The 16,265-nt window shown below is 40.8% G+C and overlaps 3 protein-coding genes across 3 annotated transcripts; 1 reads left to right on the top strand and 2 right to left on the bottom strand.

Moving 5' to 3' along the window:
• Window positions 1–851: 851 nt before the first annotated feature.
• On the top strand, window positions 852–8,967 carry etnppl (ethanolamine-phosphate phospho-lyase; the record flags this gene model as incomplete). Its single annotated transcript, XM_079214707.1, has 13 exons — window positions 852–910; window positions 1,241–1,359; window positions 1,799–1,958; window positions 2,774–2,848; window positions 3,266–3,359; window positions 4,407–4,523; window positions 5,319–5,401; window positions 5,645–5,870; window positions 6,391–6,545; window positions 6,984–7,073; window positions 7,758–7,888; window positions 8,053–8,123; window positions 8,464–8,967. The coding sequence occupies 13 exons, from the start codon at window positions 852–854 to the stop codon at window positions 8,563–8,565; spliced, it is 1,482 nt and encodes a 493-aa protein (XP_079070833.1). The 3' UTR covers window positions 8,566–8,967.
• Window positions 8,968–10,656: 1,689 nt separating this feature from the next.
• ostc (oligosaccharyltransferase complex subunit) lies at window positions 10,657–12,572 on the bottom strand. The gene is made up of 4 exons (XM_079215505.1): window positions 12,378–12,572; window positions 11,680–11,773; window positions 11,368–11,565; window positions 10,657–11,230 (listed from the first exon to the last, which is right to left on the bottom strand). Exons 1-4 carry the CDS (start codon window positions 12,514–12,516, stop codon window positions 11,212–11,214), a joined length of 450 nt encoding a protein of 149 aa, XP_079071631.1. The 5' UTR covers window positions 12,517–12,572; the 3' UTR covers window positions 10,657–11,211.
• Window positions 12,573–13,343: 771 nt separating this feature from the next.
• On the bottom strand, window positions 13,344–15,936 carry rpl34 (ribosomal protein L34). Its single transcript, XM_079215510.1, has 5 exons — window positions 15,923–15,936; window positions 15,474–15,545; window positions 15,259–15,358; window positions 13,700–13,803; window positions 13,344–13,486 (listed from the first exon to the last, which is right to left on the bottom strand). Exons 2-5 carry the CDS (start codon window positions 15,536–15,538, stop codon window positions 13,402–13,404), a joined length of 354 nt encoding a protein of 117 aa, XP_079071636.1. The 5' UTR covers window positions 15,539–15,545; window positions 15,923–15,936; the 3' UTR covers window positions 13,344–13,401.
• Between the last annotated feature and the right edge of the window lie 329 nt (window positions 15,937–16,265).

Genomic DNA, 16,265 nt, shown 5'->3' with positions numbered 1-16,265 from the left:
AGTCTCTTTCTTTAAAGAACGACATGGAGGGCTGCTGTGTTGACATGCAGTCCCAGTTACATGCACCTGATGCATGACCGTGTTAGCTAAGGTTAGCTACGCATGTATGACACAATTTAAAATTAATCCTATGAGTTTGGTTTTCTCAGTTGATGAGGTTACAACCATGTCACTGTCTTGTATTACACTCGATGAAGATAAGCGACACTAACAACATGAAAACAAAGTGAAGTGCTGCTACATTTAAAATAATGTTGACAAAACAGAGCAATATAATGTCAACTTCCCTCCGTGTCTCCTCACGTAACCACCCTAGTGTGTGCCAAGAGCCCAGTTATAACCACCAATAGAAACTCCTTGCCCATTCAGCAGTGTATGCCCTGCCCACTACGTTCAAACTCAACTTGTAGGCAAAACTAACACATCATTTACTTACAAACGAGAAATGTGCTCTTTACTTCTTCTTTTTTGCGTATTAAAGAAACAAATCTACCTTCATAGTAGAACAGGTGTTTATTGAAACAGCCTGAAAGTCTCGAGGCACCTGCGACCAGCTGTAAAACCGAGAGAGCGTGTGTGCGTGTGTGTGTTTGTGAGTGTGTGTGTGTGTGTGTGTGTGTGTGTGTGTGTGTGTCTCGCTCGCTCTCTCTCTCTCTCTCTCTCTCTCTCTCTCTCTCTCTCTCTCTCTCTCTCTCTCTCTCTCTCTGCCTGGACGCGCGCGCACGTGTGGTCCAGCCCCTTGTCTATAGGTACAGCTGGGTTATTTGTGCTCAAGCAGATGTTGCTCTTACTCTTCGAGTCAGTGGGGAGGAAAGAGTACGTTTTTTTTCTCTGAGCGCAACAACAGCAGGATGTCTGGAGAAATATTTGTGAAGAAGAAGACTATAGAGCTGAGGAAGAAGCACATTGGGTAAGATCATTGACACCCAGCTGTCACATTGCGCCGCAAAGTTGTCAATCCACATGACAGTGGTTCCGTGTTACTGCGAGAGACTTCTATAAGGGCAGCATGAAATAGTAGAAACTTTTTTTCCCTCAACTAATTTCGAAAATTAATTGTATTTTTTACTTAAGTTGTATATTTGTAGCTAAGCAGTAGTTCATTCACTATTTATTGCGGTTGTGTCCTTTACACACAGTAGACAATATCTTAATCACTGTACAACATAAAACCTGCTAAATCAGAGTGTGAAGGGCACATTTTGCACGTGTGGAAATATCAATATTAGCTCCTCTGCAGGCCATCTTGTAAGATTTTCTTCAGCCATGACCCCATCAAGATTGTGCAAGCCAAAGGCCAGTACATGTACGATGAAAAAGGACACAGCTACCTGGATTGCATCAACAATGTGGCTCATGGTAAACACACACACTCAAACACATTCAAATATAATCTATTTTTACATCACTTTGATGTCCATCAGAAACCGGGCAGTGTTAGGCTGGCATTCAAATGTACCTTCAACGCTATAGAGGTGTTATATTTGAGGACTGTTTTTCACTGGAGTGCACGAGCAGACTGACTTGACCAACTGATCTGCTCTACAGTGTTTTCATGTAATGTCCACCTCATTCGGAGTGACTAAAGCTGCACTACAGTTTGCAGACAGACAGAAATGTCTCCTGGCCTACCACATTCACCACTCTTTCATTTAAACCTATGGCCTCCAATTATGTGCCTTTTAATATCAGTGGTCATGGTACGTTTTTGGCTTCAAATTACAGAAGCGTGTTTTTTTGTCCTGACCGTGAGGACCGGTTCTATTCCTGTGTGTGCATCCTTTCTTCCATTCCCCAGTGGGCCACTGCCACCCGGATGTAGTGAAGGCCGGAGCGCAGCAGATGGAAATGCTCAACACCAACTCGAGATTCTTGCACGACAACCTCGGACTGTACGCCCAGAGGCTGCAGGCCACGCTGCCCGACAAGCTTTCTGTGTGCTACTTTGTCAACTCGGGGTACGAGGGGAAATTGATTGACGGATGCAATTATCATTTATTCATATCTTTTCTCATGTCGGCTTAAATTACTTGAGCTGTATCCTGAGAGAATGGCTATCAATTAACTGTAACCAAGAGGGAACAACATTTGTGAGAGAATTAGACAGTTGGGGCGGATCATATCCTATGGCTCACCCTTTGGCCCGTCTGGATTTTCAAGTACGATAATGATGTACAACAACAAAATAAGTTGAACTAATGCATACAAATAAAATAAAAAGTTAAAGTTAAAAGTGAACATTTCAGGTCAGAACATATAGGATTACGAGACAAAAGAACTACAACATAATAAAATGCATGTCTAGCTTTCTTAGCCTTTGCACAGGCGCTTGAGACAACCCCCCTCAAACTAGACCAGTGCTTGGTTACATATTTGCTTCTGCAGTGTGAACAGGAACGACTTTTTTGTGTGTCTACATGTTTGACCTTAGCGTGGAAGAAAACTAGTCAATGTGGAGGCTGTATATTTACTCTCAGGTCCAGAGTTATTTTGCAATGTGATTCCATTTTCGCTGAAAAGAACTGGTAGATAACTAACCTGTTGAGCCAATGTGCAAGAGGCTATTGTTGCAATACAACAACGTATGGGTTGGGCAATTCATTCTATTACTAACCGAGCTACTTAAGCTATTTAAGCTTAATTACGCTTTTAAATTGTATACATAGGTGTCACTTCATGTGCCCTTACAATACGTGCTAGAGACATCCATGGCCCTTGTGTATTCTGTAGTGACTGAGTAACTCAAAGTAACCCTTTCCCCTTTGAACTTCAGCTCTGAAGCCAACGACCTGGCCCTTCGGCTAGCATGGCAGTACACTGGCCACAAAGATGTCATCACGTTGGAAAAGTAAGTGTTTTTGCCTCGTCATTGTTCAAAAACACCTGGTTCAGTGCCAGATGAGCTAAATGTCATTTTCTTCGATGTATTCTTTTAAAATATGGTATACTTTTGTCTAGTGGAAATAGTTATGTCTTCACATATCCATGTTTTGCACACTCTATGTGATATAGGCCCTTTTCACAGCGGACATTTTGAACTGCCAACACAGGTGTAATGAATAGGATAAAATATGGATGTGTTTAATTGCGTCAGGGCCCTGGTATTGTGCATGCTGACTCACTGGAATGGCTGAGACACACTAAGTACAGGCCATCGGTCATTTCATCAACGACACATGATGTCCAAATGAATTTTGGGGCCTATTGCAAGTGAGAGAACTGACTGGTTTGGTCCGTGGCCTGCATGTGTTTGCTTTGTTTGCAGTGCGTATCACGGCCATGTCTCATCGCTCATTGACATCAGTCCGTATAAGTTCCACCACATGTCAGATACTGAGCAGAATCAATCAGTCCATGTGGTGAGTGCTTTTTCTTTTCCCCGCTACTTTTCCAGGCCCTTAGCAAAACCTGTTTGTGAGATGTCTATATTCAAATAATTGTTTGATTTTTGTAAACTAGTTTTTTATTTCATTAAGCTAGGTTGAACACTTTTTTTTTTTTTGTGATACCATTTTCAACTAACTGACTAGACTCAGTTATAATGGGCCTCGTGCAAGAACATTTTCATGTACTTTTCTTAACGTTCTCTCCCAGCTCTGTGTAAATCAGCGAGTGTTGAGAATAGTTAATTCGCAATATACGAGAAAATTGGTAAATGCGAATGAATGAATCGAACGAGTGCGAGTGGTTCTTACATGAGGCCCAATGTCTTTTTTTTAATGGGATGTTTTTATTCAACAATTAAAGGGGCACTTTATTTTACCTTCAAATAATGATTAAAATAGCCACCTTTGATGATGTCATCAGGGTCATCTTGGGCTTAACACTGAAAATGTGAAACAGAAAAGATCTCTGTTGTTTTCACCTTGCAAGTCTGTGTGTGTGTCATCATAGCAAATTGTGGTTCTGGAGACGCCTACTATAGGAGGAACAACCACAGAGGCTCTTTTGAGAGCTTTACCAGGTGTTGTCTGAGCCTGGACTACTGGCCAGCTCTCCTATCTGTTTTCCACATGTGCGCACATAAAACTTCAGAAGAGCACAAGCCATAATGGATTTTAGAGTATAGTGTGGCAAAATGTGTCGACATATGTTCGACCAAAAATGTGTATCATTTGAAAATGTAACAAAGGAAATAAGATGACTCTTGTCGTCGTTGGTTTCCAAGCTGTTTTATTTATTTTTCTATCCTGAGGAACACCTCTATTTTTATTATGTATTGCATTTTTGGACAAACACTACAGTCAAATATAAAGAAAATGTAGCATGACTACTGTACTTTTCCTACTAATTTATTTGCCTCTTTTTTGTAAATTAATGTTCTACACACACATGCACACACACACCCATGAGGACGCAGCTGAATCGGCTTTATTAATCATCTCAACGTCTCGTCCGTAACACAGGCTCCCAGCCCAGATGTGTACAGAGGCAAATACAGAGCAGACCACCCCGACCCTGCCTCAGCATATGCAGATGAAGTCAAAGATATAATACACAGAGTCCAGGAAAAAGGAGGCAAGGTACAGTTTGTGTTTGACATTGTTGTGTTAGCAGAAGTCACTGCAGAAACATGGCGACACATGTTATTTGCTGGATTTTGCATTTTTAAATTACTCTTTTTTTCTTCAAGGACATGGCCCTGAATAACAAAAGAATGTCTTATGCAATGTCATATTTCCTTGAGTAAAACAACAAAACAACATGGAATCATCACCCCCTTTTATTTATGAATACATATTAGATTTACCACCTTTTTCTTTCTTTCTATTTCTCAGGTTCAGGCCAAGCACTCTGGTGTTTAGGGTCAAATACCAGTTCAAAAGAACTTGTGTAGAGGACTCTTATTGTCCAAGGTTGTTGGCCCTTAATGGTATATTGAAAAGCTCAAGCCAACCCGACTTCCACTGGCGAGAGGGATGGGATTTCTGCCCAGGGATTTTACAGATTGTTTCTAATGGATGTTTGTGCAGACATGCGCCTACAGAAGGAAACCGACGAAAGGAGTACAATAACCCATGTGATACTGGAGAGATACATGTATGTGATTAAATGTTACACCCTGCTGATCTTGTGAAATACACAACTGTGGACTGTTGTCAAGTGAATACACAGCCCGCATTTGTGTTTTGTTTTGCTCCACAGTGCCCTACAGTACATTAACGTTAATTTCTGTCCAAACGTTCAATGATTGCCTCTTTCTTGCTTGTGCAACTTCAAAGTGACCTGACCAACAGGTCAAAGATGCTAGAACTCCTCTTTTCCAGTTCATCAGCCTGGTTTTAGATTGATAGGCCTGATGGGTTTCTCTTGTGCAGATTGCCGTCTTTATTGCTGAGTCATTGCAGAGTTGTGGCGGGCAGGTCATTCCCCCGATGGGCTATTTCCAGCAAGTGGCAGAGTATGTACCCAAGTTACTGCAGATGTTACAAATGCTTAAAGCAAAGTACAAACTCAGAAAAACATCAGCTGCTGCACCAGAATGCATATCTAAGTCTTTATAACGAACATTCTCCTTTGATGACCCCAGTTTGAAAATAACTGTCTTGTATCTTGTTGCTTTTGTGAGTTTGTGCATTATTGGGAGAATGAGTAACTGATTAGAGTGCATTTCCACCCTCATGGTCTATCTGCCACTCTACAGGCACGTCCGCGAGGCAGGAGGCGTTTTCATCGCTGATGAAGTCCAAGTGGGCTTTGGGCGTGTTGGGACACACTTCTGGGCCTTCCAGCTTCAGGGAGAGGATTTTGTGCCTGACATCGTCACAATGGGAAAGCCTATTGGCAACGGTCACCCAATGTCATGTGTAGTCACAACCAAAGAGGTGGCAGAGGCCTTCATGTCGTCTGGAATGGACTATTTCAATACTGTAAGCGCATGAGGAAGAATTGATATTCTATATTATTATATTATAGTGTTTTATATAATGTAGATCTACACACACAAAATACAATGGCAGGTGGCAGAGAAGACATTAAATTAACCAAAATGTCACTGACCCGACCTCGTCCTTGACATGATGTCCTTGTCTATATTTGCCAAGAGTATCAACACATCTGTTTTCCACATTATGGGGAAAAATACATTCTGTCCAAGACAGTATGTTTTGCCTCAGATTACAGTTACTTCCTGTGAAACAAGTAAAGTTTGGAGAATGTAATGTATTTTCAGTTAGTTTGGATCTTTTCCAGTCACATGTAGTTGCCAGTTGTTTAGCATAAACAAAAAAACTATGTGGACTGTGTCATTGTAAGCCTCATACATATAGAGTGTGGTTCTGTCCTCAGTATACAGATTCTCATGATGATCAAGCAGCTGATTTCCCAGGTGCTGTGAGTGTAACGGCGGTGTAATCTTTCCTCTGTGTGTGTGGGTTTTGGATTTCTCAGTTTGGCGGTAACCCAGTGTCGTGTGCCATCGGTATGGCCGTCCTAGATGTGATCGCGAAAGAGGATCTCCAGGGTAATGCGCTGCGTGTGGGGAGATACCTGACCGATTTGCTGGAGAAGCAGAAAGAGAAGCATCCACTGATTGGTGATGTCAGGTAAGCACATACACACACACACACACACACACACACACACACACACACACACACACACACACACACACACACATACATACACACATACACAAACACAGTTACAGGATGTGACCAGGACACTGCTGAATCATATCTGACTATATGAACACTGGCGTTTGTGATTCCAGAATATGTATGTCATGTTTCTGTAATCCCTGGACCAACATTTAATTCAACAAATTACATTAGACTTCCAGCTGCCATTATGTTCTAACAAGCTCCTATTGAAAATGTTCCCTGTCACTATGATACAAACAAAGTGGTAGATTATAATTTAAAAGGTTTCATTTAGATCATATTACTTTGATCCAAAAGTAAGATCTATTAGCCAACGTGTCACACACTGAGAAGGAAGCAGAGTTCAGAGCTTACTAATACAAATGCCGTTACGTCCTGCAGGGGTCGAGGCCTCTTTGCTGGGGTGGAGCTTGTGAAGGACCGGTTGAAGCTTACTCCTGCTACAGCAGAAGCCCAAGAAGTCATATATAGGTAAGTGTGATAACCCAGATTGGTGATTCATGTCATATTAATAATAATACAAAATACGATGCAGCATTTAAAGCAAAGAGGCTGCTTGATCCTGCTCTGCAGCGTTCTCTATTCTCTGATGAGATAACTGAGCCATGAAAAGTTCCACCAGCAGTGTGACGGCTTTAGTGCCCTGAGAAGAACACTTATCACATTAAGGCTTATCAATTTATGGAGGGAGAGTAAAGTTGAATCGTAAAAACATATGTACTCCTGTGTATAATATTTGAAAATAAGAGCTCCTTCATGTGGGTGTTTCATTTTCAGCTTTTGAAAGCAAAATGCTGCATGTTATGCCACTTGTATTATAAGATAAAATAAGATAATCCTTTATTAGTCCCTCAGTGGGGAAATTACAGGATTACAGCAGCACATTATTATTCAGATATCAGTACCTGACATTCGATCAAGGTTCAATAACAACTCAAACAACCGGTTTTACACTATAAGCTGTGCCTTGTTGTTGCTTTTACAGCAGGCATGCTGTCACAGGTGTAACTACAAATGTTAGGTGTGCCTGCTTGGTGTCCACTTGCATGCCACAAATACCATTGGTTCCACCTCACCTTTTCTAGATGACGAGCCACTTAGTTTAATTGTGTATATTGATGCAGTGTGGAGAGAATAATTCATATTTCCCACCAGGCTAAAGGAACAGTACATCCTTCTTAGTGCCGACGGACCGCATCGCAATGTGCTCAAATTCAAGCCCCCCATGTGCTTCACGACGGAGGATGCTGACCTGGTGGTGGGGAAAATCGATCATATTCTCACAGGTACTTCAAAGCTCCCTTCACAGTGCATTTTTTCCTCAGGTGTTGTCTTGAATGCGCTGGAACACGTTGTCATCTTACTGGTTTTTGTGCCTTAAAAAGGCATCGAGGTAAAGAATAGTTAAGTCTCTTCATTACTCTCATTGTCTGTGTTGTTGTGTTTCCAGAGCTTGAAGATGCATTGGGCTTGACGTTGCACAATGCATTGAGTGTAGAGAATGAAAGCAGTAAAAGAACGGTATGTACGACTCTGCTTGTTTTAAATGCCCTTAATGCCAAACATTTTCTCCCACGCGTCCGAGAGGATTGAGTAAATTGCACCTTAACTGCTTCTCTTTTGCACTCTGGACAGATGCAAACTACATTTCGTTGTCAAAGTACTTGTACTATGTGCAATGACAATAAAGTTGAATCTCAATCTGAATTAGATATTTGGACCAAAGCTTTAGGCTTATTAAATTGTGCATGAAGAAGACACATGTATCATGGTCAACCACAACAGATGTTTACATTTTCTTTATTTTCCAACCTCACTGATTTTTCCATTCAACTTCATCTCCTCGTGGTTTTATCTCAAGCTGCCAGCTGATGAAAATGGACACCAGCATCCCAGTGGGTTCGCCCACGGCGGAGGGAGCAGTCGGGGAGTTCCTCAACAAACCAAACGCATCAGGTCATGACGCTGCCTACAGACAGAGTCAGCGCTGGAGAATCAAGCCCCTTGTTCCCCATAACTACATCTCTATTATGTTTGTTTTTCCTTGTGCAAAACATTCCCTTAATTGTGGAAGCTTCCACGCTACACACACCTGTGTACTCTTAATTTGAATGTCTGACAACAAGCACTTGACCATGATTTTCAGGGAAGCCAGATGTTGGTAAATCAAAAGGTATTGTGTCAAAAAAAATCTAATTGTGTCTTAATGTCTTAAGCATTCATATAACGTTTCACTGATTTATAAACATGACTTACTTTTGTTGAAAGGGTGAACTACCAGTTTAGACCATTACATATTTTCTTGTGGTCAATCTTTTTTGAATAAATTGCTGTATGTGATACTTTGTTAATAAATTGTGGGAAGTCTGACCCTGACCTTTGCCCTCTGGGTGGTTCGAGTGAATCGCATGCGTGCGGAATAGACATGAAGGTGAAAAGTAGCTACTGTTTGACAAGTCTGCAACTGTTTCACAATGTCCCCATGTTCCATCTTAACGGAGACTGGACACGGTTCCCAAAACGCCTTGCATGTTCTAGTGCTCAGTCAAAGAGAGTACATGTATGGTGTTCATGAAAAACCAAGATGTTCTCTCAGTCTCTGGTGGCTGAGAGTTGGCTAAAGTCCAGGGCTTTTCTCTATAACAGTGAGAGGAGCAGACAGGAGGACAGTGGCCAACTCAACCCACACATTGGGAAGGAAGTGCCATTTAGTATCCTTTAGTATCCCAGCAGGCCGGTCAGAACAAAGGCAAATAGACCAACACACGATTGTATTGTATGTGGATGATTTGATGTCTTTCAACTTTTAGACATTGAAGCTTTGTACTTAAATGGAAAAAAAGGAAAATGAATACCTCGTAGAGAAATCCAAGAGCCACTGGGAACAATTTATAAGATGAAGGCAGAGAAGGAAAATTAAGGAAGAGACAAGTGAGTGGAAGTATTTTATAGTTTGATTGAGCATTTGCATGTGGAGGGTTGAAAGTACAGCGACACTTTATGACTGCTTCCCCTTTTATTACTTCCAATTTGTAGATCCATTGTATTTTACCTCTTGAGTGCATTAGGCAATTATTTACCATCAGTCGGCACCACATGTACACCGAGCACACGTATACAATATTTGGATTTGGGGCGGTACAGCTGTGAACTGCCTTTCTCATGTCATGTGTACTTGCATGTCAGCACAGGTGTGCTCCGTCTGATGCGATTATAAGATCTGGGATTTCCTTTTGTCGAACATCTGAAGTAATGAGAGTCTAGTGACCAAAAGCTTCCCGTTGTCATGCAATTCTTGCCTTGGACATACAAATGTGAAGCTGATTATTTTCGGCCTTCTGGTACCTTAACATTGCATCAGGAGTGGGAATTGTTTTCCAGCTTTAACAAAGCTGAAAAACAAAGACATATCTCCATTTACAAAGCAGAGTTACTCCCCTCCCTGCAAAAACAGGATTAGGAGGAGGTAGAACCAACTACCTTTTGTCAACAGATGGTGTTTTAGCAGACACTGCAACTTAGTGTGTAATGGGGTGTGTACTTCATGCTCTGCTGAACCAAATAGTAACAAGTATGCAGAACTGTGAGGTATGATTTGAATCTGAGGTTTATATAAAATATATATATATATTTTTAATCACAGACCGTGGTGATTTATTTATAATATGAAATGGTAACCCGAAAACCTCTTGCGTTGACACAATAAACATAAGCACCCACTTAAATTGCCCTTAGGATGGATAACCACGACTAATATGTCTCTCTTATATCACATTAGCGGCTCAGAACTGAAGTCACTGTCCAGTGCGGTCTTGATACTGGAGGTTTCACCTCAGTACAATGTGGCAATGGCCAGGAAACACTTCTGCCTGGTAGCTCTTTGGGGCCATCTCCTGGAGGACAAATCACAATTCTTGTGCAGACGTATCTCCTACAAACAGGACACAAAATGTATATAAATTCATTTTTGACCGGTGTATTTCTTGACACGATGTGTGAAAATAACTAACTGTTTATATAGAGAACCGTACATACATATGACGACATCGAGGAGCTCTGAAAAAAAGATTTATTTCAGATCCTTGTACAAAAATGCAACTGTGACAAGTTATAGGCCTTTTTTACGATTTCTTTACAAAAACGTACAACTTAAACATTGTTTAGACTGCCCTTTAAATGATTAATATGATGCTAATCCCGATTCAAAACCAGTGGCTCCATGCCAACGGTGTTCAGTAACATCCACTTTCTCTCCTCCAGTGACTAAGAAATAGCATTTTTTGTCAAATCTAGTTTCTTGAGTATGGTACAGATGCACTACACTGGGAGGGGCCTGGATATCATAATGATGTGGCTGTGATGCTCCTATGCTGCATCAGTTTGTTTGGAAATTTGGAGATGGAGAAAGGGAAGAAAGTCAAAGAACACCAATGAGACAGAGCCAGTGCGGGACGTCAGTGCAGCCAGGTCTAATTTCTTGAGCAAGGTCAGTGCTTTCAATCCTCTGGTTGATTATAGAAAGGGTTGCGTTTATCCATAATTGAGTTTGACACCCATGTGTTGATGTCCTCTGTCCTTCCAAATATTTTGAAGTCTGCTCCTTTTGTCTTTAGCCCATGAGGTATCCTCTGAAAAGACAAATTATTCATTTGTTACGACATTGTGACAGTAGAATTACGGGCCGTCTGTGACTTTACGAGGACACAGATTGGTGCTAGAATAAGAAATTGTACAGGTGTAGAAAGGAAAAAAGCTTTAGACTTACGGCAGCTTCATGCGCATGAATACTCTGGCCATGAAAAAGCTGAGGAGCACGCTGACAAAACCGATGAAGAGCAACAGGAAGCGGTTGAGTTTGGGAATGTTTGGTGCATTGGAGCGGTCCAGGATGATAAAGCCCAGGCCTCCCATTGTGAAAAGGAAACTGGAAGCCAGTCCCTCCATAATGTATTGTCCATTTACTCTGAAAAACAAACATACTTGCATTGGCAATGTGTCATTTACTGTGGCTTAAATATGACATGAATGTCACCGCCTGCAGCGTGTCGAGGTGCTCACAAGATGTTGACTGACATACCTGTAAGCCAAAAAGGCCACTGGTCGCTGGTGTCCGTGCTCATCGGTCATTGAACCCACACTCGGTGGCTCTACAATAACATCGTAGATGATGCCTATGATGTGGGGGAGATCAAGTCACAGCATGTTAAAACACAACAGAGCTACTTAATCTGACTGACAACGTGATTTCCACTACTAAATCCAGATTGAAGACTTTTGTGTGTCCTGTTGCCTTTAATTGAACCAGATTCAATGATATTAATCAATTTCTGCATCTCACTACTGCATTTTATTTCTTTGTTTTAATGAATGTTCTTAATAGTTTTTACATCTTGTTTGCATTATGTGTTGATGCGTTAAATGGTTTTATGTGAAGCACTTTGAATCGCCTTGTTGAAATGTGCTATACAACTAAACTTGCCTTACTAACATTACTGCTTGACCCAAATAAATCACATTTGAGTGCAACGATAAATAGACCAAGATGCACTCTGGTGTTAGCTCAACTGCACGGTTAGCTCGCTAGCTCTCAACTTACTCTCTCGTCCATTGCGTTAAATCCAACAAGTTGTTTCATAAATACAACCAAATGCATTTAATGTTATCTGGCATTATATACACCGCACATGAATCAACTTTAACCCTTTTTCACGACACGCCGAGACAGAGTGTATTCATCGCTAACAAGCTAGCAATGTAGCATTAGCATTTATTTACCTCCGGTGATGAGAAAGTAGGACACGATAACGCCCGCGTACACAGTCATGGCCGACGGCATGTGCAGCCACGACGGCTTCTTCAGCTTCACATTGGGGCATTCAAGCAAGGCAAACGGAACACTGTACAATGTCTCCATGACTGGAAAAGAAATGCCTCTCTCTACAGGATAGATGCTCTCGCTCGGCTGGGATCCGTCTGCGAAGCCACTATGTTGACGTGTCCCGGAAGTACATGCTTTTTCCCTCGGCACTGGGCAGTCCACGTCCACGCGTATAAATACACAGATGTTATTCGGTGACTTTAGTGTGATGCACCGCGTCCATGCACAAACACTTCCCAAATAAGTATCTTTATTATAGTAAATGATTTAATGTATAATGCAATTTCTGCTAAATAAAAAGCTTTTGACTCGTATTTCCAATTTCTTGTAGCCACAACATTCATGAGTTTCATAAATGTAATTGACTTTGTTGTACTACATGTAAATGTTTATAAATGTATACAATACAGTGATTTATTTCCAGTAGCTTGGTTGTGATGTTCTACTGCTTAATCGTGGATATATGCTTCATTATGGACACTAACATCTCTTATTTACTAATCAGGATGGATCCTTTGTTCTAAATAAAATTGTTCAATCTTCACAAAATCACTGCATACACATATTTAGTTTATCGGTCGGTGTCATCCCGTCCCAACATTAAGAAATGTTCCCCTGGGGATTAATAAAGTATATATCTATTACAAATAGAACGGTATATTTAAAAAGGTTTTTTTTCAATAAGTCAGGTATCTTTGTCATTTGTTTAATTTTAAACACATACATGTATGCATCATGTTAAACCCGATTCAAATAGAATTATTTTAGCATTTGTTCAAATTAGCAATAAATCTAGATTTGTTTCAATTCAAACCTAGTCACAAAGATGTTCTTCCTTTTCAATTAAACACACCAAGACATCATAAATTACAATAGAAAATGGATTTGTTTGTCATTTTTTATTGTATACAAATACACATTTTACTTAGATTTCTGGCTCTGTGCCTGTGCCTTGAGCACCTTGACGACGATCTTCTGCTCCTCAATCAGGAAAGCACGCTTGATCCTGAGAATGAAAGCAAAACAGAGAAAATTTAGAAATAATGCATGAGCCATCAACAACTTCCATCAATGCAATCAATCAGAGACTGGACTCTCATTTCCATGTTGCCGATTAACTGCTCCGAATAGTAGAGGGGACCACTTATCAGCCTCCATCAAGACAAATGCATTACTCCAGTTTCTCAACAACAAATGAGAAGGGAAACGCTCATCTCACCTGTCACGCACACACTTTGCGCACATGGAGCCTCCGTAGGCCCTGCTGACGTGCTTCTTGGTCTTAGAAAGCCTCATTAGAACCTGAGGTCTAACAGCCCGGATCTACAAGACAGAATCACAATGAGACAGACACCACCACCAGGGGAAAGGTATCCAAAACATAAAATGTGGTGGAACATGGAAACGGTCTGCATGCTTGAAAACAACCAAACTCTACACTGAAATGTTTCCAGGCATCCTGAAAGATGGAGGATTTGAACCCCGCGATCAAAAGAATAAAAGGAGGCGAGAACTTGAAAGTGCGCACAAGTTTTGAATACTACCACAGTAATAAATGCAATACCTGTATGGTTTCTTAGAATTCAGTGAGCAACACTTTTTACATCATTTTTTACACCGTTCTACAGCTTTATATGTGGTGTACTTTTGCTTTGAGGTGTAAAATACATTATAACTTTGCAATACGAAATGAACCTGCTTTTAGCCTTTCCGTCCTGAATACTGACATAACATTACAAAAGCACTAGAAGACGGGTCCATATTTTGAGGAAAGAAAACCCGTCCACAAGTTTGTGAGATCTCTGCAGCACAAACTACGTAAGAAAATTGTTTCCATTAAGACAGCTTGTTTTTAGGTTTACCAATGTAATAGATGCATTTAACATAACTGGTTTTAGCCAGTTTGTTGAAGACAGCATGAACAAATCTTTAATGAAATAAGTTCTCTTCTGCCAGATCTCAAATTGCCACATCTTGATACCTCCTCCAGCCTTTAAATTTAGTGTTAGCCATTCATGTTGTTGCTATGCACGAAATGTTTGTTCACCAAGTGCATGTTTAGTAAGTGTATATCGTACACTTACAGAAAATACTAGTCTAATGTTAACTAGCACTCTTCCTATCATTATCCATCATCTCTTTTATAGAAAAAAAAGTGACAAATGCCATCATGTTTGCAGAACATGAAGCACCATGTTAAGATCACTTTGATGACTTTTAGCACAATAAAACTGTCGCAATGCAAAGCGAGAAACACAACGTCTGATAAGTTGTTTGCATTTGTGGCAGCTCGTCAGTAAGGCAAGTCCAAAACTCGTGCGATTGCTCCAGATTGTTCTCATGCACCACATGAACAGTATTTGAATATCAGTATACGTCTGTTGTTTTTATGTAGCATTATGTGGTGGAGAAGTCCAGCATTTATTTCTGAAACGGCTAGCCAAGAGAGCTGCGTTGATGCTGTTGCAGCAACGTCTTTTGAGCATACAGGCTCATCCACTCCACCTAATCATAGCTAACATTTGACTTGCAAGATTTAGTCAGAGAAACTGAATTTCCTGGTTTAATCTACAAAATAAAGAGTTGTTACATATCAATAGATCTGTAACTTTAATAAACTACTGCTACTGATTTGTTTTTAAATGAGTGGCAGTATATAAGGAGACCAGCGCCATGTGGGGCGTACAGACCTAAAATGCATGCTCCCATCACGGCATCTCTCTCACACACACACACACACACACACACACACACTTTCACTACAATGGGTGTACTTACTCCACGCAGTCTTCCTGGGCAGATGCCACATGCCGACTTGGGAGCTTTGCCGACTTTCTTGGTGTACAGGTACACAATACGGTTACCAGGAGTCCGGGAACTGCAACACAACACAACAATGATGAGACGCAGCATTTACACCTGAAGATGCGATGGTGTTTGTTAGGCGGCATCTCAGCCACTGTAGCGTTAGAAAGAAATATAGTATCACTTACAGTCTGGTTTTGTTGGAGGCGGTGTTGTAGGACAACCTACGGCGGTAAGTCAGGCGCTGCACCATGTTGAAACTAGAAACAAATATTCAGCATTAGGACATGATGCTAACATTGCTAGCCAAGGGTTACTCAGGTTTACAACATAAATAAATAAAAAATCAGCATACACCGCTTTGTAAATAATATTTGTCGGTATTAAAACGCATTTCAGCGTAGCTGCTAGCCGCATACAACTCAACCCATAGATAGCGGCCTTAAGGACCCAGACACGGCATCTCTGTAATGTCTCACAGAAACCGAAAACTAAAACAATGGTCACATCGTCAGAAACAAGGACTTGTTCATAGTATAATCATGACTTGACATCGATCACATTTTCTTCTAAAACGTAGGATTACAGTGGATTTTGAAATCATTATGTTCCAGAGTAAAGCAGGGCGCCGCCATACCTGCTGTCGCCGATACCGGAAGAGGAAGGAGCAAGGCGGGTGTTGCGGGTTAAAGTTCCTCGGTTATTTCACGTCTGTTCCCTGTTATGCTGCCCCCTGCTGGTGTTTCGCTCTTACTACACACATGGATTAGTCTATAACACATTATAGGATGTTCATTCAATTATAGAAAGGTAAAGTTGATGTATTTTTTGTATTGCATTAGCCAATTGCTTTCTTTATTCTGAAGGGAAAATCTATATATATATAATATACGTATTTAATTTGTGAATTGTCCCAAAAAAAATATCTCCACATCTCATTTACACAAGTATGGGTGACCAATTGGCACAGATAAACAATT

The sequence above is a fragment of the Taurulus bubalis genome, assembly GCF_910589615.1.
Source record: "Taurulus bubalis genome assembly, chromosome: 3".
Taxonomy (NCBI): Eukaryota; Metazoa; Chordata; class Actinopteri; order Perciformes; family Cottidae; genus Taurulus; species Taurulus bubalis.
This window is presented reverse-complemented; position numbering and strand designations above follow the sequence as displayed.